The 27,141-nt window shown below is 38.8% G+C and overlaps 2 protein-coding genes across 7 annotated transcripts in view; both read right to left on the bottom strand.

The window, feature by feature from the left end:
* otud7b (OTU deubiquitinase 7B) overlaps positions 1-22,094 on the bottom strand; it is a 37,895-nt gene extending 15,801 nt beyond the window's left edge. For 4 of the 5 annotated variants that reach the window (XM_056381378.1, XM_056381380.1, XM_056381381.1 and 1 more), the window contains exon 1: positions 21,920-22,094. The gene's annotated coding sequence lies outside the window, so the exon portion shown is untranslated. Of the gene's footprint in view, positions 1-19,053; positions 19,182-21,919 lie in introns of those variants that run through there. The other variant, XM_056381379.1, reaches the window with a different exon arrangement.
* Positions 22,095-22,477: 383 nt separating this feature from the next.
* Positions 22,478-26,765, bottom strand: rbm8a (RNA binding motif protein 8A). Of its 2 annotated transcripts, none has more exons than XM_056379667.1 (6): positions 26,618-26,765; positions 25,961-26,020; positions 25,766-25,843; positions 24,611-24,747; positions 23,287-23,423; positions 22,478-22,977 (listed from the first exon to the last, which is right to left on the bottom strand). In XM_056379667.1, the coding sequence occupies exons 1-6, from the start codon at positions 26,682-26,684 to the stop codon at positions 22,929-22,931; spliced, it is 528 nt and encodes a 175-aa protein (XP_056235642.1). In that variant the 5' UTR covers positions 26,685-26,765; the 3' UTR covers positions 22,478-22,928. The 2 variants fall into 2 exon arrangements, with proteins under 2 accessions (XP_056235642.1, XP_056235643.1); XM_056379668.1 differs by having other exon boundaries at positions 26,624-26,717.
* Between the last annotated feature and the right edge of the window lie 376 nt (positions 26,766-27,141).

The raw sequence follows: 27,141 nt of genomic DNA, 5'->3' as shown, positions 1-27,141 counted from the left end.
TTAGAAAAAGCTTATAAGGAATCAAAGGAGCGTTAGAGCTTGAATGTTTAACTGGATGAGAGGCTGATATAATGACCGTGCTTGACCCCTTTTCAAATGCAAGCCCGTTGTGGCCTGGATGCTTTTGAACTTGACACCTTTGTGGCCACTTGTCCCACCCATGACAACAGCTGTGGCACAACAAAGTGTTTCACAAAAGCATTTGCACAAATTTTCATTGGAACCCAATGAAAGTCAAATGACAACATATCATGTGAGCAACTTCACTGTGTGGTTTTCAGCATTCATACTGTTTTTGGGAACACTATAATTAACTGTGATGATTTCAGAAAAGCTGTCAGAACCCATCACTTATGTCAGGACTCATTATTATTTCAGAACATGGACTTGACACCAGAGAATGTTTCAATCACACCTTCAGAAGAGAGAGCAACAGATCACGGGCAGAAACCATTGAAATCGTGTGTAAGAGAAAGCAAGACATTTGTGTGAGGTGTTCACCAAACAGCCAAGATAAGCTCTGCTTTCACTCCAAATCAATTAGTGATAATCAGCATACTGATATCAAATGCCAATATTTGCCTGTTTTTGTGCCATCAAAATTGGGATTTTTGTTAATGTCATTTAAATAAAAGTATAGAAATATTTCATATTTCAAATGGGGCAGTTAAGCAAATGGGCCTAAGTATCATATATATTCCTAAATCCAATTTGTCTGACCAGTGTGCCTTTCAAGAGGCCACTTGAAATTAATTAGGCAATTTTACTCTTCAGATTTCAATGGCAAAGGACCTTCTTCAGGTGGGCACCAAAATCAATTCAGAAACATTATCAAGATCGAGAGAAAAAAAAAGGTCTATACAGAGTCTGTATAGATGGGCTGGTGACACAATGGATGTAGAGGGCGATCAATGCCAGACAAAAGGAATGAATCAAAGCAGTCCTGGCTCAAAAGATGCACTTTGGGGGCCAAGCTGAACTCGTAAGCCTTTGTTTTACCAGGAAAGATATTCTGAGCGTGCATACGCTTTTTTAGCAGTCACATTTCCACAGTTACAAGCCTTGTTCTGTAATATTTGTCCACAACACTTGTCATAGTGTACTGTAAACTTTGTATTTCAGACATCTCAAACATCTGGTAAATGATAAACCACGCTGATCAATGCAGGTCAAAAAGCAAATTAAATTTTCATCTTTCATCTTAGGGCTGCAACACTCAGTACGTACCTACAGTATGGTAATTTTACTTCATACCAACATACGGCTTTCAACATGTAGTGTGTAGTACTATACATGTAGTATGCATAAATAATGACAACGCTCTATGGGTATTGTAACTGCAAAATTACTGTTACTGAAGTTCAGAAACGGCCTAATGCAGTTTTGGCTGACTTTTCTTTTTTTCTTCTTTTTTAAATCTACCTACAGTCATCTATTCCCATCCATCCCATGGCTCATCCACCACCCAATGTTCCTGCCTCATCTCTGACTCAGTGAACCCTTTTCCACTGCGCCTGATGAGTCACGAGTTTACTCTTCTTACACCTCTCCATCGTCCTCTCGCTACACGCTCTCTCTACCTTCCTCAGTTTCTCCATCATTATTAAAAGCCATGCAGGCACACAGGGGAGGAACAGACTTCAGCACAAAAGGCCTTTCTCAGCCAGCAGATTATTTCCAGAGCGTTCTCTGCAAAGTCGGGCATTCAGCAGTCTGCCCTGCAGGGTCTCCTAACATTCTTGCAGTCTGTCAATTCTGTTACGTTCAGGTCCACTGATCACATACACACGACTTAAGAGATGTGAGATAGAGGCCAGTTAACCATTTAAAACCACAGGGTATCAAAACAGACTTGGGCCGCATTCAGACTGGTGCTGGAGATGTGGGTTAGCTCGTGTTCTGACTGACACGGCATTAAAATACTTTTTTTTTTTTTTAAACACCAGGAGCTGTGGTGGAGTGAGCGTGTTGCTATAGGTACCAGTAAGATGTAATATGAACCAGTCCAGCAAGAAATAAAACATGCAGCACCAGAGTTTATATGCCTCAAAGACCCTGATCAGACAGGGTGCAGTTTTTGCAGTGAGAGGCGTCTTTTTCCAGTTGTTTTCTATAGGCAGTAAGTATTTTGCATGCTACCTTTGCGCCCTGGGCACCTTGCGTTTTCGCAGGAGCGCTTAGAACAATCTGAAAAATGAAAAAAAGTTGAAGCCTGAGCAGAAAACCGCTTGGCATCATTTGCATTTTTTCCCCACTCTCCAATCCGAAGAATTGAGAGCATTGGGCATTGGCTTGGAAACTGCTGGATACCTGGAGCTATACAACTTTACCAACCTCAGTTACCATGATTTGAACAGAAAACAATAGGCCTCGAGATAAATTAGTGCCGCACTTGTAGATTTTGGGTAAGTTGTTTTCATAATCAGATTTCATTTCCCTGTATCTTGCGTATTATTTAGGAGCCATAGAAAGAGCAAGTGCCCTCTGCCTGTATCCTATACACTTAAATAACATGTACAGATGTGTGACTTTACTTCACAACAAAATTGTGGTTAGGCTAAGGGTATGTGATTTAGTGGTTGCCTAGCAACAATAAAAATGCACTGCACTGCTCTTTTTTGTAGGCTCCAACAAAAAGCTCAGAGTAGTGCGAGTTACATTTTAAGCAAAATGTAACTATTGCTGGTTCCAGCTTCTCAAATGTGAAGATTCAATGTTTTTCTTGTACATGATCTTTTGGTTTTTGACTGTTGATTGGATTAAAAAAAAAGAAAAGAAAAAAAAAGACATTTAAAAATGTCAGCTTGAACCTGGCATTTTCATATTTTACAGACATAATAATTAATCAATTAATCAGAAATTAATGAGTAGATGAATCAATAATGAAATTAATTGCAGCCCTATATAGAACATGCTATAAAAAGTCTATATAATGTGCACTGCGCTGTGGCAAAACACAAAATCTGAGCCAGGACCAGCTTCTGTAATGGCCTGCAAAGAGCCAAACAGTGAACATCTGTGTGGTCAGTGGTCTACTCTATTTGAAATGAATGAGGAACCTGAGTTTTTTTTTTTTGTTTTTGACACAGAGCTATTGTCACATTGGAGGGTGATCTGAAAGGGTCAACATGGGTCACGTGACCTTTTTGACCCTTGTTCTGATGATTGAATGCAGGTTGGGTTGAGTTCTAGTAGACAGGGATTTAGGAATATTAATATTAGGTAATTAAAGTTCATTGACATAAAAACATGTAACCGTTCACTCTCTAAAGAGTAACATCATGTAGAGAACATGGCAATAGAAGTAAAACTGCATTCAACCTTTTTAGTAATTATGTAATGAAATTCTATGTAGTTTAGTTTGACAGTGACAAGAATGTGGCAGTTGCAGACTCGAGACTCTGAACACTGACAATTAGATATTAACTTGTGACGCCAGTCTTATACGAAGTGAGGCATGTTTGGTGCAGATCAACTACGAAAAAACTAAAGCAAAACAAACAGAAAACAAAAACAACTATCAGTTCCAATGCATAGGAGTTTAAAGTTTTAAAATGAACTAAAAAAATGTCCACTCAATGTGAAAGTCAATATTGCAATATCAGTTCTAGCAAATCAAAGCAGTACCAACTTGTATTAATGATTATTGGGTTTCAACTCTACCTGCACTGACTCCAATGGCTTTGGCAGAATCCTGCCTCTGTCCTGGAACTCAGGGTACTATGTACAGCCTCTGGTTTGTTTACTTTATAGCAACACCTAAAGGTAATCTGATGGTTTAATTAATCAACGCTGTTGTTTGGCCACAAATATTGGCACATCAACTGACAACACAAAGCACTGGCAGCCAGAAGAAAAACTGTGAAAAAGGCGATAAAAGTGAAGGTTGTGGACAGAATGTACCAACACAGATCAACAAAAGGCTGGCTGTTGTTACTCTTGGCCTGTAACATCAGCCATTCCTGTGAGCCCACTATGATGCAATTGATGTAATGTCACATGGCCACACAAGTCAAGCATTATTAAGGAAGTTGAAACACATACAACATAAGACAGACATAACCACTGGCAGATGTGTCAGAACGTACAGATATGAAGTTAGAACAGTAAAATCAGCGGCCACTTGAGTTTGAGTTTATCAAATGATATAAATAAAAGTGGTGCAACAAAAAGTCTGATATTGTACCTTACAGTCTCATTACCATATTGTTAGCGTGGGTTAGAGTCCATAAATTACTTTTTTCTACCAAAAAATTTGCATGGAAATTACAGTAAAGCTGATGTTCACCTCTAGTGTCAATGACATGCAGAGATCACACAAACACATATTATAAAATCATATTCCATACCCTCAATTTTTTTTTTTTTTTTTTTGGTGGACAAAATCTTTAACTTGCCAGCCAGCAAAAAAAAAAAATTGTATAAAAGAAAGACCCTGTGTGGATTACTGGCTAACATTAATGCGCGCTGCTGCCAACGTTGGGCAGTCAGTGATTTGTGTCTGGGATGGCTGAGCTTTTGTCTGGCAGGAGGGCTTACGTAACAGGAGCTGCTGACAACACGTGGTTGCTGAGCTGAGGGCTGGGAGAATGGCTTGGATCAGGGAGACGAGGAGGTCACCACAGCCCACTGTGTCAGCCCTTGGTGGGCTGCGAGGGTCAGTTCACTGCTGGGACTAGGGACACAAGTTTGTTTTGGTAGCCTTTCGATTATTTTTGAAGGAAATGTTTTTATAGTCTTCTTATGGAATCCATGCAGAAACGGTGGAGTACAGCCACTGTTTGCCACTGTTGACCAATGAGCAGGGGAACTGGAGGAGTTTAAGCGGCCTGCTCGTCCTGACAGTAGGAGGAGGATGGAATGGTTGTTTATTGAGTTTGTATCTGGAGGAGTTCAGCAAGCCTGATTCTCTAACCTGACAGAGAAGACAAACACAGACTAAATGGTCCAGCTAAACTGTCAATTACATTCTAAAGATGCAGGAAATAATATGACACTGATCAAATGGTGAAACAGCTATGTAACCAAGCGGTAATACACAAACAATACATTTTTAGATATGGTCTGCAAAAAGCTAGTCTGATTCCAGACATCTGAATCACTGTTAACGTCTGATTTTTTTTTATGAAATAAATGGAATGTAAATTTAGGCTGATTATCAGGCTCCATAAAAGCTCAAGAAATAAGCACAAAACCAACTTACACTGACATTACTACACTAATACAATTTTGTAATGCTCTATTCTAGATTTGTCGGTGTTGTTTTTATATGAAACATTCTTAATTGCTTTCCTTGTATGAAAGCATTTGTTTTTGTTGTCATCGTCTTTGTTGTTATAAAGTCCAGACAGGATTTAGCAATATTTTTCCAATGGGTTGGTATCAGCTTGGGTTAGGGGTAGCAACATTACCAACTGCTCACAGCAAACCAAGATAAGGAACAGACAATAAAATGTAGCACACACACAGGGTAAGAAAGAGAGAAACTAGGCTTTTAGCCTAAATGCAAAAAGGTGCCAGTGCTCTAAATGCTTTGTCATGCCTCCCTGTGTAGGTTACTCATGCAAGGTCACTCAATATGTCATGACCTAAATTGAAAGAACACCACTAATTCTATATTTTTCAATGATGATAACGATCTGTGGTAACCTACCATTTAATAACAGTAAATGTCAATGAATTGGAGCCTTATCTAAATACTTTTTTATTTATAGATTAATTATGCAATGAGGTTGTCCATAAAAATTGTAAGGAAAAATCACATGCATTATTAAAAGAGTCTGAGTTACAGAAAGAACCTGAGCATTTTGCGTTTCTCAAACTATTATAACACAGAATACTGCTCTTTTTTGATCCTGTATTCATGGCCATTACAGATGTGAACAGTTTAGATTTAGGTTCACACACACATAGACAGACAACTATGTTACTCTGTGCAGTCAAGGACTGTCAGTGAATTTGGGAATGAAAGCATGTGTTTTGACTTTGAGTAATGTAGTCTATTCACTTGATCAAGAGTTTCGCAAAACCTGCTTCTCCACATGCCTGCGAAGGTCTCCATGACAGAGGGAAACAGGGTCATGGACTGGAACCTGTCTAAAGTGGAAGATTCACTGTCTCACTAAGGTTACATTCATCATGTGAAACATGAGCTTTGCTATACAATTAAAGGAGAAAGGAGTTGGGGTCAAAGAACAAGAGGAGTACACTGCATCTGAATAGATACTTAACAATGACCCAGAATTATTTTATTATCTGATCAGTCTGTGGTAAGACTACCTAAAGAGGACGCCTGAGTTGTTCCGTTACCCTTTGATGGTCAGGACATGATGAATGACATGTCTATAAATGTGTCAGTTCTATTTTAGTTCCATCACATAAACCTTCCCTGTGATCTCAGTGAATGTAACACACCCGCTCAGCCTTGCAAAACCATATGAGTAATGAGATAAAGGGCATAAAGTAAGCAAACAGGGGAAGGCAATGTGGCTGGTGGGAGTTGGAGCAGGGGTGAATACTGTGCTCCATCTCCGGTCCAGAGTGATGGTGGGATAGAGAACAAAACCTTCCAGCCTTTAGACACAGCAATAAGTAACTAGAAACTGCAGTACAGAAATGCTAGACTAGATATGAGGTAATTTTAGTGTTTTATTCAATGTAAATTCAATATCCTTCATTTTTAGATTGTTGTTCGGATAAATAAGACATACAACGATGTTACCTTGGACTGTGAGGAACTATGATAGACATTTTTTCACTCTTTTTTGACATTTTAGTGAGCTCTCAAATGACAATGTCCACAAACAATTAATTTTGGTTCAGTTTGATTCGATTCTTGATGATTTGGTTACATCAGATAAATGTGTTGAGTAACGTACTTCTAAGAATTTATCCTGGGATCGTAAATTTCTTCTACATTCAACATGTTAGCGACACTGTTGTTTGCTTGAATATAAAATTGTGTAATGTGCACATTATAGGCTAAATTGTAAACAATTCCCAGTTATAAAACTGTGGACCAAGGATTTATTTTCCTTGGCAAATGCAAAACAACTAAAACAGAATGCATATGTAATTTTTTTAGGTCTACATGAGCAAAACAGCTGAGCAAGAATAATAATAAAAAAAACTGCACCACTGACAAGAGGGTCATCATTATGCATACTAAAAAAAAAAAAACAAATACTATCCCATACAGCTACACATGGACTGTCAGCAGCAGATGCTTCCGCTAAGTACAGACATCCATTTTAACGATCACTTTGAGCACAGAAAGGGCAGAAACTGAAAGTCTGCTCACTAAATCATCTGCACTGTTTGTGTTGACATCATTCTGATAGACAGCTGTTAGCTGGGGTTAGCTCCTCAGCAGGGACAGACTGAGTAAAATAGAATCCACACACTGTTCCCTCCACTTCCACAGTTTCCATCTCATAGCCAGACATAATATCTCTTCAACAAACACAGAGTCTTTTCTCTATCCATCCCTCTCATAGATGTGATGTCTAGAGTCACTATGAGATAGGCAGAGCCAGCTAACCATCATGAGTCATGACAGTCCTGTTAACTGTGGTGGGCCTGCATAGACTGTAACTATTTATGTAAGAGATTACAGGACAGTCGTGACTCAAAGCGACTCATATAGCCAGCTATTATCTACGTTACTATCTAATTAATTAAAACTTCTTTGTGCATAATTTCCACAATGTAAACATTTTACACTTCATGCAGCCCTAAACCACAGCATAACATTTAACAGATGTACATATTAACTATAAGAAAAGGCAGAAAAGCAAAAATTGATCTTGGGCTTTTAAGAATCGATATGGGATCATTCCAATTAAAAATAATCACAATTAATCAGAAATTTATTTTTTTTTATCCAGCACTACTAAATGATTAATCAAGAAAATAATCTGCAAATTAATCAACAATGAAAACAACAGTTGCAGCCCTGATACAATGTTATCTTGGACACAGTTCTTTGGAAAACTAGTCTAAAAGAATCCCTTTCAAGAATGTTTGTTTATGTTAAAATTAAAAGCCTCAAATATGTGTATCGGCCTCAACAATCCAGTATCAGGCAGCCTATACTGTCAACTAATAAGGGGAATTTGGAAACATACTGTAGGAAAACTTATTTGTCCACATGAGTGATGCACCTAAGTCTCAATCAGTTTGATGCTGTCAGAGGTATCAGTCTAAGGAAGTGCTCTCAATGTCTGCGATGGGCCTATCTCACTGTCCTTAAAACCACAGACGCATAAAATGATGTAGGAGTAAATACAGCAAATGTTTCTTTGTTAATTCACTTCTCAGTGAGTCAAAGGCCTGTGTTTTTTTAAATGCTCCAGAAACAGGGCTGGATTTGCTGTGAACAATTTATCACCATAAATCAGAGGAAGTGAAGTAAACCAGAGGAGGAAAAACAAAGGTGTGGTGAGATAGCTGTCCTTAAGCTGTCTTTATCTGTGGAGTGCTGTAATCTGGTTACTGACTGAGCCCAGTCAGCCTACACTGACTCATTACATAACATGAGAGCTCCGGCTGAGAATGAAGCTGATCGCTGCCTGGTTAAGGAATGGAGAATGCCCTGTACCCAGTTCTTCCAGAGTTTCTCAGATGAATGGAGCAGTACAATGGATCTGTTGCTGCACATGTACAAAGAAGAAAGAATTGCTGCCATGGGATGTACTGCTTTAGTCCCTTTACACATCATCAGCTAATTTGTAAAAAAAAAAAAAAAAAAAAAAAAGAGCTTGTTTTTTTTTCATATTTATGTCCAAACCTGCAGTTAATGTAAGCCGAAGCCAAGTTTGTGTTACCCTGTCACACAGTTCTGATCACACCTTGTAAATGACCATCAAAAGCCATTGTTTTATACAGGCTATAGGTATATTGTCATCAGCAGTACTTCACACATACAGTTGGCTACAGTTGCACTGCTAGGTTGAACACTAACAGTATATTTGGTTAGCTATTGCTAACCATGAATCATAACCTAAAAATAGTAACATTAACTCAGCCACTTAGTAGTTCAAAAGTACAATGTTCTTGTGTGTCTATTGTTCAGTCGGCATGACAAAACCCGACACGAACCCAAACATCATTTCTAAATTTTTGACCTAACCTGGCCCGACCTGTCAGGTCTTAAAGGGTACCCTCAGGCTAGGGTCGGGTATCCAACCTCTACAGTGGACCCCAGAGCCTTGGTCAAGAAAATGCACACAAGAGCACAGGAATGCAAAATCCTTACTCAGTACCACACAATATCATTCTAAACAGCTGGGCAATGTTTTCATTACTTACAATGTTGTAGTTGTGTTGACAAAACACAAACACAGATAAATATGCCCAAAACAGCACAGACAAAAGAAAAAGCAGAATATTTCAGCCAATTTTGTAATTTTCTGCAACATCAGTTATCTTCAAGGGCAATTGGGTGCATCATATGAATAGTGTAGACACATTACTTTCCAAGGGCTTGTATAATGACAAAGCATATGATAAGCATTGCATTGTAAATACCCCCTCTGGGTAATACAAGGCTGCTGCTTCAGAGAGAGGTTTAGTGTTGTAAAGCACTTCACTGCCCTTTCTGCTTTCTCAAAGTCAAAATACATTAATTTATAAAGCACTTTCAACTAATATTTTCATTATAGAAGGGAGAAAAGAGAAAGGCCATAGATTCACCTTTAAGTAACAGCAACCAACACAAAATGTAGGATTCTGATAGCTTGTCACTGCTATACATTATTTCCTGTTCCTCCTAAAGTGCTACCTCACTCATTCTCCTTTCACCAGTACAAAGGGAGGGTACTGATGTTTTCAGTTGCTATTGGTTTACATCTCAGAAATCAATACGGTAAATTGCAGTGGGACCATTTCCCTGGACAAAAGGAAATATGCTAGAAAGCTGGTAATTGGAGAAAAATCAATAAAAGCCACTGAGCAGTAAAACAGAACATCCACACAGCTGTTGTTGACATGTGAATTATAGGAACTAGTGGACCATTTAAAGTTCATTAAATTTAAAAACTAAAAAAAAAAACATGCTTCTTCATATGAATATCAGAAAGTTTTTGCCTTAAGTGGAGCACAGAATCCTCATGTAGCTGCAGCAAGGACTGGTTATCTTCTACCCAAATAAGGCATTAATTATCTTTCTCTGCTTCTCTCGGCCTACACTGTAAGAAGTGTGAAGCCTACCAAGTACATACTAACAAGTGGGAATCCAAAATTTAAAAAAAGTAGGAAAAGATAAGCCTCCATCCATGAAGTCAAGTTAATATCATTCTGTAGCTGAGATAATTTATATCTAAATGAAAGTTAATCTTATATAAGGCAACTTTATTTGTATATTATGAGCATGATAAGGTTGTTGGTTATAATATGGCATTATTAATGTATTAATCTGAAGATAACTGCTCAGCTGAAGGCATGCTGTTTCTTTTTTGCTAGCAAGTGAAAGCCTAGTACAACTGTGTGCCAATGAGCATATCTGATCATTTGAGGGCCTGTTGCTAAAGAATGGCACTAGTACCTTATGAGACTGGGAGTGACAGGGAAGCAGGGCCACGCAGTCGGTCAGACTTTAAGACTACCTTCACACTGCAAACCTTCGTGCTCAATTCTGATTACTTTCTAAATCCGATTTTTTTATGTAGCTGTTCACATTATCTTTTAAAATTTGGCCGGTATTATAAGGCCAATATATATGGCCAACATATATTGAATATAGACTATAGAGAATATGTGAACTGGTCATGGCCCTGATGTGACCCACATGCGCAGAAGAACAACAAGACATCACACGCAGCACTCTATGGAAGTAAACAAGGAGAAGTCATCACATTGAATGTGGGATCATACTTGGGAAAAAAAGACATATAATGTTTGCCAGTTATATTATCATGATGCGTGTTTATTTGTTCATTATATACTATATTGATATATTTTGTAATTAAACATTTTTCAATTTAAAAAAAAGGAGAAGTTGGGAATAACAAACATGGAGGCCACAGATGTGAGCGTTTACGGTCTCATTTTTAAGTTATTGTACAGTGGAATAGGCGAATGTGGAAGCAGATGATGAGTAGGAGAAGAAGAAGAATTAATAGAAGGAGAACTTATAGTGTAATTATGACTTTTTGTGAGCAATGGCTGCTACTTCGGTAGAGGTGTGTGTGGATGCGGAATCAGAGCCAGGAATGGTGGGATCATGACGTGAATGGCTTCAATGAAACAGATTTCATTCAAAATTTCAGGATATCAAGGGCTACTTTCATCTACATCTGTAAGCGCCTCTGCTCAAAGACACTCACGTCAGGCGGCCCACCTCCCTGAAAATGCGCGTCGGCATCTGGTTATATTGGCTGGCTACAGGGGCATGTTACAGCACGCCTGTCAAATCTGTTCTGACGTAAAAGTCGCATTGAATTCCAATACGGGTCACATGGCTGTTCAGACTGAGGTCGCTTTTCAAAAAATCAGATCTGTATCTGATTTAGAACCACATATGAAAGTGGCCCGAATCTGATTTGGAAAGATCAGATTTCATGTGATTTATGCTGTTCCGGGGTCCGCTGTGTGAACTTAGCCTAAATTATGCTTTTAGACAACACCAGAGATAATGTTTTCAGAAAGTGATTCTCCACTCCATGAATAAAACCTTCAACACCTTACTTATTCTGCCAATGTAAGAAAACTTCTGTGGTCCCAGGGTATACAGTGGCAAGAAAAAGTATGTGAACCTTTTGGAATTTCATGGTTTTCTTACTAAATTTGTCATAAAATGTGATCGGATATTCATCTAAGTCAAGGGTATTGACAAATATAACGCGTCTTAAATAATACCACAAAAAAAATTGATCTTTCATGTCTTTATTGAGAATAACCAAAAAATCCTCATAGTGCTTGTGGAAAAAGTATGTGAACCCTTGAATTAATGACCTCAAAATAGCTAATTGGTGTCAGGTTTTAGCATACCCGGAGTCTCGTTAAGACTATGAGTTTGGGGGGGCGTCGTGTGGCGTAGTGGTCTAAGCAGGCGTCCCATGTGTAGAGGCTACAGTCCTCGCTGCAGTTGGCCCCGGCCCCTCAAACTTTTGAGGGGAGTTTGTTTTGTTGTACACATTTATGTGAGCCATGCCTCGCCAAAAAGAGCTTTCAGAGGATCTACGATCAAGAATTGTTGATTTACATAAAGTTGGCAAGGTTTACAAAGTGATTTCAAAGACTTTAGAAAATAACCAGTCTACAGTTAGACACTTTGGGACTGTTGCTACTCTACCAAGAAGTGGACGCCCAGTCAAAATGACACAAAGAGCACAACGAAGACTCATCAATGAGGTAAAGAAACAACCCCGAGATGACAGCCAAAGAGTTGAAATCATCATTGGAACTGGCTAACATCTCTGTTCATGAGTCTACAATACGTAAAACATTGAACAAGCAGGGTATCAACCAGTTATTAATTCTAAGGGTTCACTTACTTTTTCTACTGCCATTTTGAATGTTGAATGAGTGTGTTCAATAAAGACATGAAAGATGAGATTTTTTCTTGTGTTATTATTTTAGACACATTATATTTGTTAATATCCTTGACTTAGATGAAGATCAGATCAGATTGTATGACACATTTATTCAGAAAACCATGGCATTCCAAAAGGTTCACATACTTTTTCTTGCCACTGTATGTTGGAACAACTGCTTTTTCAGCAAGGCTGACAAGTAGCACTCATTCAGTGACCCATTTTGAGTTAATGTATTCCCAGAAAAGATATGTCTGGAATATATCAACACTATAAGCTCTTTGTCAACAATGCGATACAGTCAGACAGGGAAGAATTGTTACTTTACTTTCCCATTTGGTGTTCTCTCTTCCAAATAAACTAGACACCAACTATCCATAATGAAACTGCACATTTCAGGATCCTCCTCACGCCGGTAATATCCTCGAGCACTAATAGTTTGTAAGAGTGGCATTTAACAATGTAACGAGGGGTGCAGTAGAAGTAATCCTGGCCACGACAGAACAGAGCATCGCCCATGGTAAGTCCTACATCCTTCAATGATGTAATCCACCTAATCACACTTCAGGATGTTCTGTTACCATCACCACCAGGCTACTACAGAAGCAAAGCACACCATGCATGATGAAACAAACTCCGGCTGATGTCACAGTGCTAAAGGGATAAATCACAGATTATGGTAGGTTCTTTGATGCTACTTGTGTTATGTCTGCTGAATGATATAGTGTTTTTGACCTATAAGCTTCTGTGATGATAACATTTGTTTCTAACTTTAGGAAACTTGACTTTATCTGTATATATTATATCAGTTGATTAATCAGCTATCTGCTTTTTCCTACTCCAAACTATCGTCATAATATCAGCCTTTAAAAATCCACTATCAATTGACCTTTAAAAGGAAACCAAAGCACATTTCAGAAAAAATTCCTTAAGCAAGTAAATTATTATTACTAGAATAAATAATATTTTTGCAGTGTGAAACATGTAACAGGCACATTCCAGCTGATGATGGCTTGACCACCAGCTGTGGGCGTCTGTGTGTGTAATGTGTAAGACAACACCAGCCTGAATGCACACACAGCTGATGTCAGAGATTCCACACCATGCCTGCCCTCTTGGAGGCCATGCCACTGGAGCTGGTCTAGTCCAAAGCTGTCCAGTCATCACACAAAAATTTGCCAAGTCTAACTTCCCCCTCGCGGCCTCCCTATCCTGCTTGCTGGCTCAGAAACATCCAAACCTGATCCATGTGAACAAAGCAACCAGCATTTTTCTCTGTGAGTGCTCAAGGCAAAATAAGGTGAAAAAAACAAGATCTACTTACAGATCATGAATTTGACCTCAGCTTTATTGTTTGGAGTGTATAAAGAGCCAAAAGATGTGTTGACCTCATGTTGCAGTAGTGTTGAACTTTATGACTGAGCTACTGCAACTGAATACTGCTCTAAGTAGCTCTCCTTGTGCCTAAACCAGAGCAACTGTGTAAGCACAACTACAATACCAATGCTTACAGAGAATCACCACCTAATCTCTGAGCTGCCAGAATTAGATCAACCTCCTGTTTCAGATTTCTAAAAATAAATTGCTCACAATCACAGTTTAAACATAGAAACTCACAAGCAACATTCAAACACAGTCGGGGACAAAATGCCCTGGTGAACACCTAATGACTCAACTAACGACAATCACATGTCGGTGATGTCATCTGCTCTCTTAAACCCAAGTACCCGCCCATTAAGGCCTAATTTACATTAACAAAAGGAAAATGATATCTCTGAGGCCACACTGTTCTTACAGACTAAGCCAAACCTATAGTTGTAATGTTGAGCTGAACACAACATAGCACAGAATTAGGTCGGGCACTCTTTTATACAGAGTACAAAGGAGGTTCGAAATGACTCATCAAACTCATCCTCCAGTGTGCCCAGTATTTCAGTGACAAGGTGTTAATCTGGTTCAGGACATGGGACATGACTGCAGACCAAACATCTCCTGGTCAGTGGAAGATTTAAGAATGCTTCATAGTGGTTTCCTTCAGCCTAATGTGGACTCTTGCTGATACTCACTGGAGCAAAGTAATAACAGCCAAGTTCAGCCAGCTGAAATGAGCAGCTTTAGCTTCTGAGCACAAGTGTTTATCAAAGTGTCTGAGAGCTGATGTCATGGTGAAGCAGAGCATGTAGCAGAGATCTCTGAATTCATTTAGTCCACTGTTCCCTAAAATACTGCACAGCATGCCACAGCATGAAACAACAAACTCAAATTTTAGTGGACAAAAAACTTTCTCAGATTTGAATTTTAGGAGAAAATGTTATCCTTTGACCACAGGTTTACTCCTCCTTATAGATACAGAAGTGGCAACTACTTTTTGTAAAAAAAAAAAAGAAAAAAAAAAAAGAAAAATAAACAGGCATATCCAGATATTTTTCTCTTTAAAAGGATGTGTCTCATTTGAAAGCAGCTTGTGATTTCTGGTCTGTAGTCCCTATAATTCAACTTGAGATAGTAAATAGCTAAATGAATGATAACATTTAAAATGTTACCCCAAATTTGCCACAAAATGTTTTCAGTCTAAATATAGCAGAATTTGTTCTAGTAAAACACTAAATACTAAGGAATGTAATCAGTAACTATTTTAATAATCGATTAATCGTAAAAAATGGTTTGAGTTCATTAATGTGAATATTTTCTGGTTTTCTTACTCTGTAATTATAGAAAACTGAATATCTTTGGGTTTTGAACTGTTAGCTCGACAAAACAAGACATATGAAAGCGTCACTATTTGCTCTGGAACTTGTGATGGTCATTTTTCATGATTTGATGACATTTTACAGACCAAACAATGAATTGTTTAACCAAAAAAATAATAACTGGATTATTGATAATGTCGATTAACGAAATAATGGTGAAAAATAATTGTTAGATGCAGCCCTAAGTGGTACTGAATGATTTTTGAAATGATTATTGTTATATTATTAGGGTTAACACTGAGATAGTTGTCATGATTGTAATTTTGTCTAGATCGTCTACCCTTAGCTGTAAGTCTTATTTTCTCCTCCTCTGTCCGTCTGTTGACAAGGTTTATTAAGCTGGCCTCAGATGTTCCTAGTTTGTGCCCAGGGCATGCCACCGCAGTTGGGCCCAGTAATCACCAGTCAAGGAGTACTAATTAACAGCCACATGAAAGCAGGCTGCTTTACAGAGGGCTATAAGGGACCACAAGTGACATTCCCACATTCCACACAGAGGCCACATTACATTGCGCGCAGTGTCAGGCAGTGGAGACCTGAAACAGCAGAAAATGTAATGAGGGTATCTGATCCTCATAGTGAGGGAGAGTGGAAGCTAATCTGCAATCAATGCATTACTGTTTTAGTGCAGGAAAAAACCCATAACAAGACAAGTGACTGCTGCATTCAGTGAAAAGTGCTGTTCTGCCTTTGAAGGACAGCAGCACAGAGATAGAGGGATAAAACTTCATTTGGTGAACATTAAGCGTTGGTTTCAGTATTCCGGAAAGCTGCCAACCTAAACTCCAGACTCTGTGGGTGAGAAGTCCTCATTCGGCCCTGATGGCCTCTTTATCGATTTTTAGCCTTTGTGAAGAAATACAAGCCTCTGCATCCATCTGAACACTTCGTACCTTTTTATTAGTTAAGAGTGAGGAAACTCAACAGTGAGTTACAGAGCATAGTGCTAATACTACAGGACTCCAACTAACCCCACACATATCAAAATGTATACTGTCACATTAAACCCAGGCACTTTGGTTAGAAGCGTCCAATAATGATTTGTGATGGAGGGCAACGGACTGCAAGTTCAAAAACCACAAGATTTCAATTCAGGTTCGGAAAGCTTTGTCATGCAGTTGTTGGCCAATGTAGAATATCTCTATATTAAATACTATATCAGCATCTTGACCCTAACCTAAGTATTCACAAAAATGTAGTATATGATCAACACAAGACAAAAAAAAGAAATTAATCTTTGTAATGTTATGTCAACATTGTGCAAGCCAGACTGATGTTTAGTCAAATAATAATGTTTAAAGATAAAAAAAAATTTTCTCAAGCTGCTAAAATTAACCTCTTACATTTGTCTTAAGCGTATTTGTAGATTAAACTATACACTGGCAACAAATAATGTTTCAGGATTGGCAATGATGCCAAAATATCCCTTTTGCTTAGTGTACAAACAATGTGCTTAATATTACATAAAAAGGCAAGTGAGATGACTACTGCTTTAATTTGCATATCAACCCTTAAGGAATATAAGACATTTCTTAGACTCTAATGTGATCTTAGGCTCCGGTGTTTAGGCACTAAGTACATTCATTCCTCTCCTGTCCCCAGAGAGAACTTTGCTTCAAAAAGGCTTTAATATTGGAAACAAAATGGATCTATGACTTGCAACTCCCATGTTACAAGACAGGACAAAGTCAAACATTCAAGATCAACTCCTGCTAAGTCAGCCTGAATGTGAAGCCAACCAAGCCCAGCTAAAGCTAAAGCCAGTGGCTAAACAAGCACCAGCCTCTGCAGGCGGGCAGGACTAATGCTCATGTGAATCCCCACGTGCTGCAGGCCAGGCCCTGTACACAGCAGGGTGACTTCACGTCACTCCCTGTGTGATGTCATCCTGGGTGGCAGGCTCCTCATCAGGGCTGTGCGTGGGATTACTCCTGCTGCCCTGAATCAACAGGGCAGGGCGGGAGGGACTGATGTCTTCTAAACTATAAAGGAAACTACACTTTTTTCCCCCACATGTTAAAGTGGAATCTAAATCTCATTATTCACCTGCTATAATACTTAGAAATAGACATCAACACCTAAACAAATGCTGACAAATTTTGGCTATAGTTGTTGAATTTACCAGCCACTTTGACAGATAACAACACAAGCCAATCTAATCCTCCTCTGGAGCCTCTGTTACCTACCCACTGTTGTCTGTAGTTTTCTGTCTTCTGACTCAGACTGTGAAGTAACTTTAACAAAGTCAGATCATATTAGGCTGGATTCAATTAATTTGTCAGCTATAAGAATGGTTCTGCACACTGATTTATGAATATGACGCAACATGTCACAAACTAACACAGCTTCGAAGAGGCCAATTTATCTGCTGAGGAGCGTGTCACACTATACAATGGAATCATTTTTGTGATAAAATGTCATATCAGTGATACTGCAAATTGTTGATTTAGCTTGTTTCTTTTTTATGATTTACCTAAACCTAAACTAAAGTATCTTTGAGTTTAATACATCACTGATATTGCTAATTGTTGATCTACTTTGTACAGCAGCAACAAGCCTTGCTGAAAGCAAAAGCAACATTTCTACAAAAAAAAGATTGTGACTGGAAGGTGTGGAAGAGATATGGATATAAAAAGGTCTACATCAAACCATGGTAGCATGTAAGCACTGTACGCAGATGGCTCAGGATTTTAACATATCATCATAAAAATCATTATCTAACTTTATTTAATTTGCTCAAAAACAGCTAAATGATTTAAATGCGAGAGAAAAGGCCTTCATATTTGAAACACAAAACAGACCAACAGTATTAAGCAAAAGCAACGGCAGTCACAAGCAGGGATGTGACAGACACAAAAGACAATACTGCTTTTTGGCACGCAACCTAATATGATCCACCTTTGTAGTTGTGTTTGATATGGTCATTAAGTATAGTATGTAAATAAGGTGCCAACATTTCTCACAGGGCAGATCAAACTGGCTTTGCTGTGGAATGTATAATCATTTATTCCCCAACCGGTACTGTATGTAGAGGAAGAAAAGGTGAGTAAGTGATAAAGCAAGCTCTCATTACCATAGCTTCACTTGTGAGTGTGGGGTCTCATGCTGTATGGTATTTTGGCTGCTTGGTTGTTATCATAAGGCTTTATCTTTCCTCATATTACTGTTCCATTCTACTTTATAGCCACTTCTATTGTATAACAACTGCACAAATTATCTAAATATAATCTCAAAGCATTCAGTGAAGGTCTGCTATTCCACGACGTGCTAGTCAAGTAGCTGCTAGCACCCAGGTAGATGCCTCAGTTCTAGGTCTCTCCACCCTGACACAAGCAGTCCTGGGCACAGGCTGGTTGCTGTGTCACAAGACTGGCAGGCAACCAGCCATGCTGGGGAGGGTGGGTCTGCGAAGAGTTTTATGAGTTGCTGTCTGGACACAGAGGCCTCTCGGAGACAAGCCACCTATTGATCCCTGTCTCACTGTGGCAGTGCTGGGACGAAGGTAGTTTTCTCTTTCCTATCACATCTGTTACTGTCTTTATGAACTCTTTACAGATTGCAGCATAAATGCCTGGCTGTATGGATGTCAGTTTCATATGTAATTTTATGATGTTAACAATTAATTAAAGTATTAAGTGCTAGACTTAGCTCCTGCCTTAGTGCCTATTCTAGACTAAGCAAATACGCTGCAAAATTGAGTGGAACATGTTCATTTCACACAAAAATCATGTGTTTGTCCTACTAACCTGAAGAGGCACCCATCTACTTACTTATTAATCTGACCGTGTTTGAGAGATCCTATGGGAATACCTCCACGGCCAAATGAGCCTGGCTCTGAAACTGACACTGGATCCTTGCAGCACACACACACATACACACTTAGTGAGCAGCTGTTTGGGGGAGCCCTGCAAGAGACAAATTTAAATTTTCATTCCTTCTGTGTTGCTGAAGCAGCACGGTTACCCTGTGAAACACTATATGCACCAAGGCAGTCAAAACAGCCATCGCTGTCCAACACTAAAATAGTACGATCCATGTTAAAGGTATTTAGGATATAAAAGATAGTTAAGATAATAACACAAAACTTTTAAAACTCCAGACTAAACATGTTTCCCTCCAGAGAGACAAACTGACTGCAAGGCTTGTCAAATTATAAACTAAGACTCATTCTAGTTTATAGCTGCTCTACCCTCCATTGTGTTATCATATGACTATGCTGTGTCACAGCAAAACAGTGTGCCAATAAACCCATTACCACCAAGTCCTGCATCTTTGCAACTTCAAGAGGACAGTTCTATGACAAACCCTTTTCCACAGGAATTACATGTGCCTTCATTGCACTGATTATGGATCAACAACATTGCCAGTCTATGATTCTTCATACCAAAATTGTTACCATATTGCACGCACACTCCTCCATATAGCCAGTGTGCAAGCAGTAGTTTAAATTCACTAACATGGTGACCAACACTGTGAAAATGTTCATTGAAAAAGTGAGTGTTATATTTTGAAAAAATGATGATGATAGCTTACAAATGTTATGACCAACCAGCTAATGTTATGTGAGTAACAGTGAATGTAACAGAGAAAACATTTTCCCATTTTCATCAGCTGTGTCATGTCCTTCGTATCATTTTCGAGCAAGGCTACTGTGAAATGATTACCGCAGCCCATTTGAATACATTTTGAGATCTCTGTATGATAAACTGCGAAGTGCAAACCACAAATTTTCATTTACATCAACATAACTAGTCCAAACAAAATCAAACTGCAATAACTCAGTAAGTCAACAAAGGCTTTTTAAAATATTCTGCACTATTGGAGACAGGTCATGAATGGATTTATGTAATGGTGCCTGTTTAGTGCACTGACCAATAACACATTCAAACATTCATAAACTGGCATCTATCATCTGATTACCAACAAAGCGGCGAAACTATGTTTTTTTGGGGGGGCTGAGTGGTAAAAAAAATATTTACTGATATTTTCCTTTACACCCTGCGAGTTTGGAATGTGAACTACATAAGGAAGGATGCTACACCCTACTTAAAATACTTGCCCGAGGTGCACTCTGTGCTGCTGTATGCATCAATATGTTCCTTGAAGTGTTGAAGACTTGCATAATGAAGCCTGACAGTGCAACCTCACACACCCTCACAGAGACTATGCAGCAGGGTATGAAGATGTTTTTCCATCTTCTAGCCTCACTGCATAGTGGATCCTAGAATTGTCAGGCTACTTTAATAAATTCTTCATCTGGAGTGATACAATAACGCATAAACACACAAATGGTTACTTGCTTAAGCGAGTGATAGATCAGACAAATCTACTGTCTATTTAGTAGATTAAATTGGTAGTTTGTTCTAACTTTCCACACTGCTACTGATCAGCAGTCTTCTTTGCAGCTGTCCGCCTGGTGTGTCCTGCATTTCAGGCATCACCCTACACAGCCACTGGAATGAGTGAGTACAGGTGGAAGAATTGGATGCATTTCTTTTTCCCACTACACATTACCTAGTTTCTTGAAATTCCATCAAACCCTTGCTACTTACAGCTGCATGCGTTTCCAACTGCTTTATAACAACATAAACGGTCCCGCCAGACCAAGTGCAGTAAAGAACTTCTACCTCTGTCCTACTTTTCATGTTGACTGTTTGTCCCGGTGTCCCAGCAAACAAGAGCCCGCAAATACAAGACCTGAATAATTCAAGGCAAAGTGTAACGCTACCCTCTCTCATCGAAGTGATGCTGTAAATGATGGCAGATAACCCCAGTCCCAGTTCCATAACGAGCACAGAGCCCTGATCTCAATGACCAGCTAGATCAAATAGTAGTCACACATATCTGGCAGCAGGTTTGGGAAGAAATGCCGTATCCTGCTGACTTGACTCACTCGATCAAGTTAGTCACTCAACATTAAAAACCAATCGTTTAGATTAGAAGTTAGAAAATAAACGCGAGTGATTGTGAACTCTAAGCTGGTGCTTTAAGTAAATGTTACATCACACATGCACCTTAAATAAAAACCGGGCTCAGATAATCTGGATCGTGACTGCCAGCTCTTTGAAAGCCAGGTGATAAAATTTAACGAATGCAAAAGCATAATTGATAGGGGAAAATATAGAACCTATCTCCCCTTCAGCACTACTTTAAAATGCAGTGTTTAACCTATAGCTGACATCTTAAAAAGCTAATGCAATTCTCAGCAACCAATTATGTTCACCAACCTGCACCCCTGGAAAACAGATGAAGCTCGATGCTGGTGATGATGTCTTGTCCTAAATGTTGACTCTGAGCCAGCTATTATGGCTACGACTATTCTCTGAAACAAAATATCAACGAACAATACACATGCTTACATAAACGCATTTGAGCCGTTCAAACGCATGGGGTTCGTGCACCGCTTACACACAGCCCAACAACTTTGTTTTCATGTAATAGACAATTTTTCCATGCCTTTTAAGGGCTGCATTGTGTTTGCATGAATTCTTGTCACAGAAAAGTGTTTTTTATTTTTCAGAACGTAGACCAAACCGTAATGTTTGGCTAGCAAGTGGCTACCTCAAGCCTGGCTAATCAGCAGCTAACGTTAGCTAACGTTAAGGCTAGTAGCTAGAGTATCCCTTTACTGCTTACCTTGAACGGCCTCGCAGATGTTGTTTTCGTCGTCCCATTAAGTTTCCAAGCAAGCATCAACTTGTGAATAACATATACGTTTCCAATACCAACAATTCTTAACTTTTTAGCATCTTCGTAGGTGGAAGTAAGCATAAAATCCCAAGCCGGACCATAACCGACAAAGTAATTTCTCCACCACTTACAACAACAACGTCAACCGAAGCCTTTATCCCGCCCCCACAAATAGCCACCCAATCAGAGAGGAGAGTCTGTTTTATTGACTTTTATCAGAACCAATGGCTGTTCTCAGGGGGTTTTGACTGACGTTCTCCAATAGAGTAAACACCAAATGAGAATGAGCAAGTAAAAAACGTTCATTTGACAATTGGCTGCAGAAAAATAAGGGCCCAGGGTTTTGTCCAAGTAGCCTATGAGTGTGTCACTGATTCCGGAGTGACAGGTGCTTCAGAGTTGACCAAATAGCTGGGGCGTCACCATTGCCTGGGTGAGGTCATCTACGATGATGTAAACCCTACGTCATTAGCAGTGCTAAATAAAAACACAACAGGGCACACATTTGGCTTTTAAAAAGTTTAATTTTCCCAAAGTAATATAAAACAAAGCACTCCAGCACAATAAAATGTATGTAGCATTGAGCAAACTGAAACAACATTGAGGGAATCATGAATCACCATAAACATGTATTACCTACAAGTTGGCTACTGAAAGTAAAAAAATTTAAACCGACACAGCTGAATGGATATCCATTTGTTGCATTGTAAAGCAGCATTGACAATTTACAATAAAATGCAATGCTGCTATTAGCAACTTTTTTCTTTTGTTATTAATTTCTGAAGAGCAATTCCTTTTCCCAATATTTGAAATCGCACAACTACATGCCATACAACTGTTACTGAAAAATACTATACAAAAAATCTTTAGGTAACTCCTTATGAGAAGATGACAAGATTAGAAACTGCCCGTCAAAGTGACAGATGCCCCCTCTAGCCAATGACAACTACCAAACTCAACGCCGCCTCCTGTCTGGACTTCTGCTGCGTCTCCGTCCGCCAGCCCTGGGACAAAACAAAAAAGAAAAATACTGTTTAGTCATTTGCATCTTTAAATATACTCTTGGCTGCCAGAAAGAAAGCCATCATACCCAAATGGCTACAGCCAAACTCTCCAACAAGGAATGATTGGAGTAAAAAAAAAAATACAAAAAACAATACAAATGAAGGAAATTCTGTCAAAATTGGTATATCACACACAGCATTCTTCAAACATTGCACTTTGACAAAATGCAAAATTCAAATAACACTCCCTTTACCAGCAAGTTACTGCTACCACAGGCAATAACACGGATAAACACACACCACCCTCACCTCCTCTTGTTCTTGGGGGGCCCTCTGACAAATCCCCAGTCAACGCTGATAGGCTGGCCCATCAGATCCTGACCGTTGAGCCCTTCCATGGCAGCCTGGGCCTCTTTGTATGTCTCATACTCTACCAGTGCATACCCCTGAGAACAGTTATTAGGACATTGTGTGAGTTATTACACATTCATGACAACTCTGCTTTGAAATTTTGTTATGCTTTACACATGCACACACAAAAAAAACTACTATTCATCAAATAATCTTAAGAATATTCCTCAGGCACATTGGTGTTATGGTCAAGATGAAATCACGGTGTGGAGTTACTCAGCAAACACATTTGCAACTTAGCACATAGGAATAATCAACACTATACATTTTATGTCCCTGAGGCATTGCAGAAATGATCAATAGAGTGTATGGACTGTTAATACATCATGTAAATCTTCCAACAGCCTATACTAAAAATTGACATTCTCAGTGCTTTACTGAAATAACTGTAGAGAAACTATTTCAGACCAGAGGGGCTTTGTTCTTACTTCATACTCAAAACAATGCTGCCACCTTGTGGCTGAGAGGAAAGCTGAAGCATACTGGATATCAAAATATAACTGTCAAATATCAACTTCCATGTACTGTACTGCACTGGGCAAAGAGCAGATACACTCTGAGCAAATATTTTCAAAATGTCTTGTAATATCAATTCTGTCCGTCTTGGTATGCCAGTAATTTTTTTTCAATTATGAAGAATGTAATTTACGAATTTACCAACAGCCATTACCAAGTACTGTACCTGTGACAGCAAGGTTTTAAAACTTATATCAATAAAGAAAATACAGAAGAGGTCTGGGTTTATACACATAAAAAGGATGAAAATGAAACATTGCTGTTATTTTCTAGTTGGATAATTTAATAGGATACATGCTGTTCTAACTTCTCCCCATTTGGACAGAATTCATCACTTAGTCAACAACATTTGCCTCATTAGATGTAATAAATGGTTAAATAATAGTTGCAGGGCACCACCGGCATAGAATCTCTTTCTGCTCTTTTTCAGAAAACTTATGTTTCTTTCATCTTCTCATTTTATATCACCACATTTGGCTTTCTGACCTGCGCTTTTAATTAGCAGAACAACAGCATACTCAGCTTAACATCCAAGTTAAGCTGAGTTAAAACTATCAGAGCAAACAAGCGGCCCAGAGGATGTGTGAATTAGAAATATAAAATCAGTAAAAAGTGTACATCTAATTAATATGAATATCTCCTCAATGAAATCACGGACACACTGAAACTTACAAACATGCTAATAACACATAGTTATGTGTCTCACCTTGAGGTAGCCTGTTCTGCGGTCAAGGTTGAGATGCAGGTTCTTAATTTCTCCAAACTCAGAAAATTTGTCATGAATGTCTTCCTCTGTGGCCTCTTCATGTACACCTGTCACAAACAGGATCCAACCCTCCACAGCTGCAACAAGATTAAGACAAAGAAATGCCTCGGGGTTAAATAATAAACTAAGCAGTATTTTGAACTGGGTAAACTAATATGCAAGGAGTTATGATCACTAGACTGGTAGGGGCCAGGCTTTTGATGTCCGAGCTCTTGGATTGGGGAACAGTTTTCCCTCTGGAGGTTAGATCAGCAAACTGTTGAGTGTTTCAAATCTCTTCTCAAACTCTATTTATTCTCAAAGGCATTTTTCTGACACTTCCTTACCATGATTTGTTTCCATTTCTTCTTGCATTTGCTGTATTTTATTACGCAACAGTTTTATCATCTTTTGTGTCTGCAAGGCATTTAATGACCTGATTTTGTATTGACAAAAGCTCTTATTCTATGCAAAATGTACAAATACACTCTGATCTAACCTTTATAAAGCCTATTGAGCTCCAGCTTATACTTTTTATGGTATTAACATTACATTTGCGGCAGAGTTAAAATGCCACTTTATCAAAAGCTCCTCTAATCATAAAAATAACGCAGCCATGGCACTTATCAAGCTACTGTTTCTTTACACTCTTATAAAGATAATGTATGTCACTGCTTTTTTGTACAAAACAAACATTTAAACATTGTTTACAATAATGTAAAATATAAGACAGTAACATCAGTACAGATGAATGTAATTGATGATGAAACCTATTTTGGTTCACAAATTGAACAACATCATATAGAATCTCCAGCTACCTGGATAGAAAACAAAGATACAACTTGGGAAACCTGCAGCAGACTAATTTTATTATCTTGTTATTTAGGTGTAGAAGTTTAAGAATATTGTTGGGAAAAAATGAATAGAATTGGACAATGGGCAGTTAGCTTTCTGTATTGTTGCTAGCCAACTATTTTCATAAACAACTGACAAGATAACAAATACTGCAACTTGCAAAATAGCAAAGGCACTTTTAGTGGACAAATAAGTAGCTTAGACTTTAGTCAGGTCACGATTAAACTAAATTACATCTTTAATATGAACAACAGCACTCACATCTCTGAGGGCCAGGCTCGTCCCCATCCTGCTCCACTGTGTCGTAATCCTCTTTGATTCTGGACCTGGCACCTTCCTCTGGAAACAGCAAGACAGAAAGTTATTGAACACTCTTGGCTAGAATAATAAACTACATCTAAACTCTTCTGCTAGAAATTAACTACAAAAAACAGTTTCACAACAGTGATGACTCACCTGAGCCAAAGCCTCGTCCTTTCCTCTTCTTGGCTTTCTCTTTCAGCTTATGGATGCTTTCTGAATAACGAAAATCACACAAGTCAAAACCTCTGAACTGCTAAATCGTGTTCCGCGCTCCCAAAGTTTGAACTGATACTATTAGGTAATGCAATCTAGCTTATGCTGCAGTTGCACCAAACCGACATTTAAACATATGACACGCATACTGAAAAGCACAAGCAGTGTAATCAGGGTATCTTAATTTTAGTTGTTAGCCAACGTCTCTAGGAGGATTCAACTAGCGTGCTAGCGGCTGCTAACAACACGCCAGATGTTCGTGGTTATTTCTTTCACGCCATGTTCATCATGCTATTAAGCATGGTAATACATTTAAAGAGACGTTTTGGTCGGTCAAAAGTAAAAATGTTTTATAAAAGCAACCTTAAGGGTTTAACACACGACCTAGCTAACTTACAATGAGCGTTTGAATGAACATTCAGTGTGTCGTTAGCTTAATGTTAGCTTGCTAGCATTTTTCAGGCCTACAACCACGCAGTCTGCGTTTGATTAATTGTTCGCCACGGCTTCTTTCACGTAGACCTCAATATTTACACATTATTTGAACGGCGGGGACATAGCGCATCAGTCGGTAATGGGCATAAATAATAATTTTACCATCACCATCCTCATCCATAGGAAAGTCCTCGCCTCCCGCTTCATGAAGGTCCAAAACGTCCGCCATGATGTCTGTGTGTGTCTGCGGCTGACCTACGCAACGTGCGTATGTCCAAAGAGCAAACAAGTTGGCGGATATTGCCGGTTTGCGTAAAAGTGCGTAAAGTAGATGACGACATCGAATCACATTATCTATGCAACGGTTTAGAGGTGTAACCTGTGTGAATAACAGCTCAACTTGAATGTCTTATCAAAAGTTTAAAAGATGTATAATGTCAGTACAAACAATTGTAAACAGGAAGTGAAAACATGCAAGGCACTTTGAGTCCTGATCATAATAATTAAATGGCATTTAATTTTGTTTCATTTAGCGAAAGCAAATGAAGCAAAATGGAAAGACATGGAAACGTCGCATTTAGATATACCGTTACAATCTTTACTGGGTAGCAAAGCTTTATATGAGTAGTACTCTGAGGGCTATTCAATTACAAATTCAATTGGGCCAGATTTTAAAACCGAGACCT

The sequence above is a fragment of the Seriola aureovittata genome, chromosome 7 (genome assembly GCF_021018895.1).
Source record: "Seriola aureovittata isolate HTS-2021-v1 ecotype China chromosome 7, ASM2101889v1, whole genome shotgun sequence".
In the NCBI taxonomy this organism is placed as follows: domain Eukaryota; kingdom Metazoa; phylum Chordata; class Actinopteri; order Carangiformes; family Carangidae; genus Seriola; species Seriola aureovittata.
This window is presented reverse-complemented; position numbering and strand designations above follow the sequence as displayed.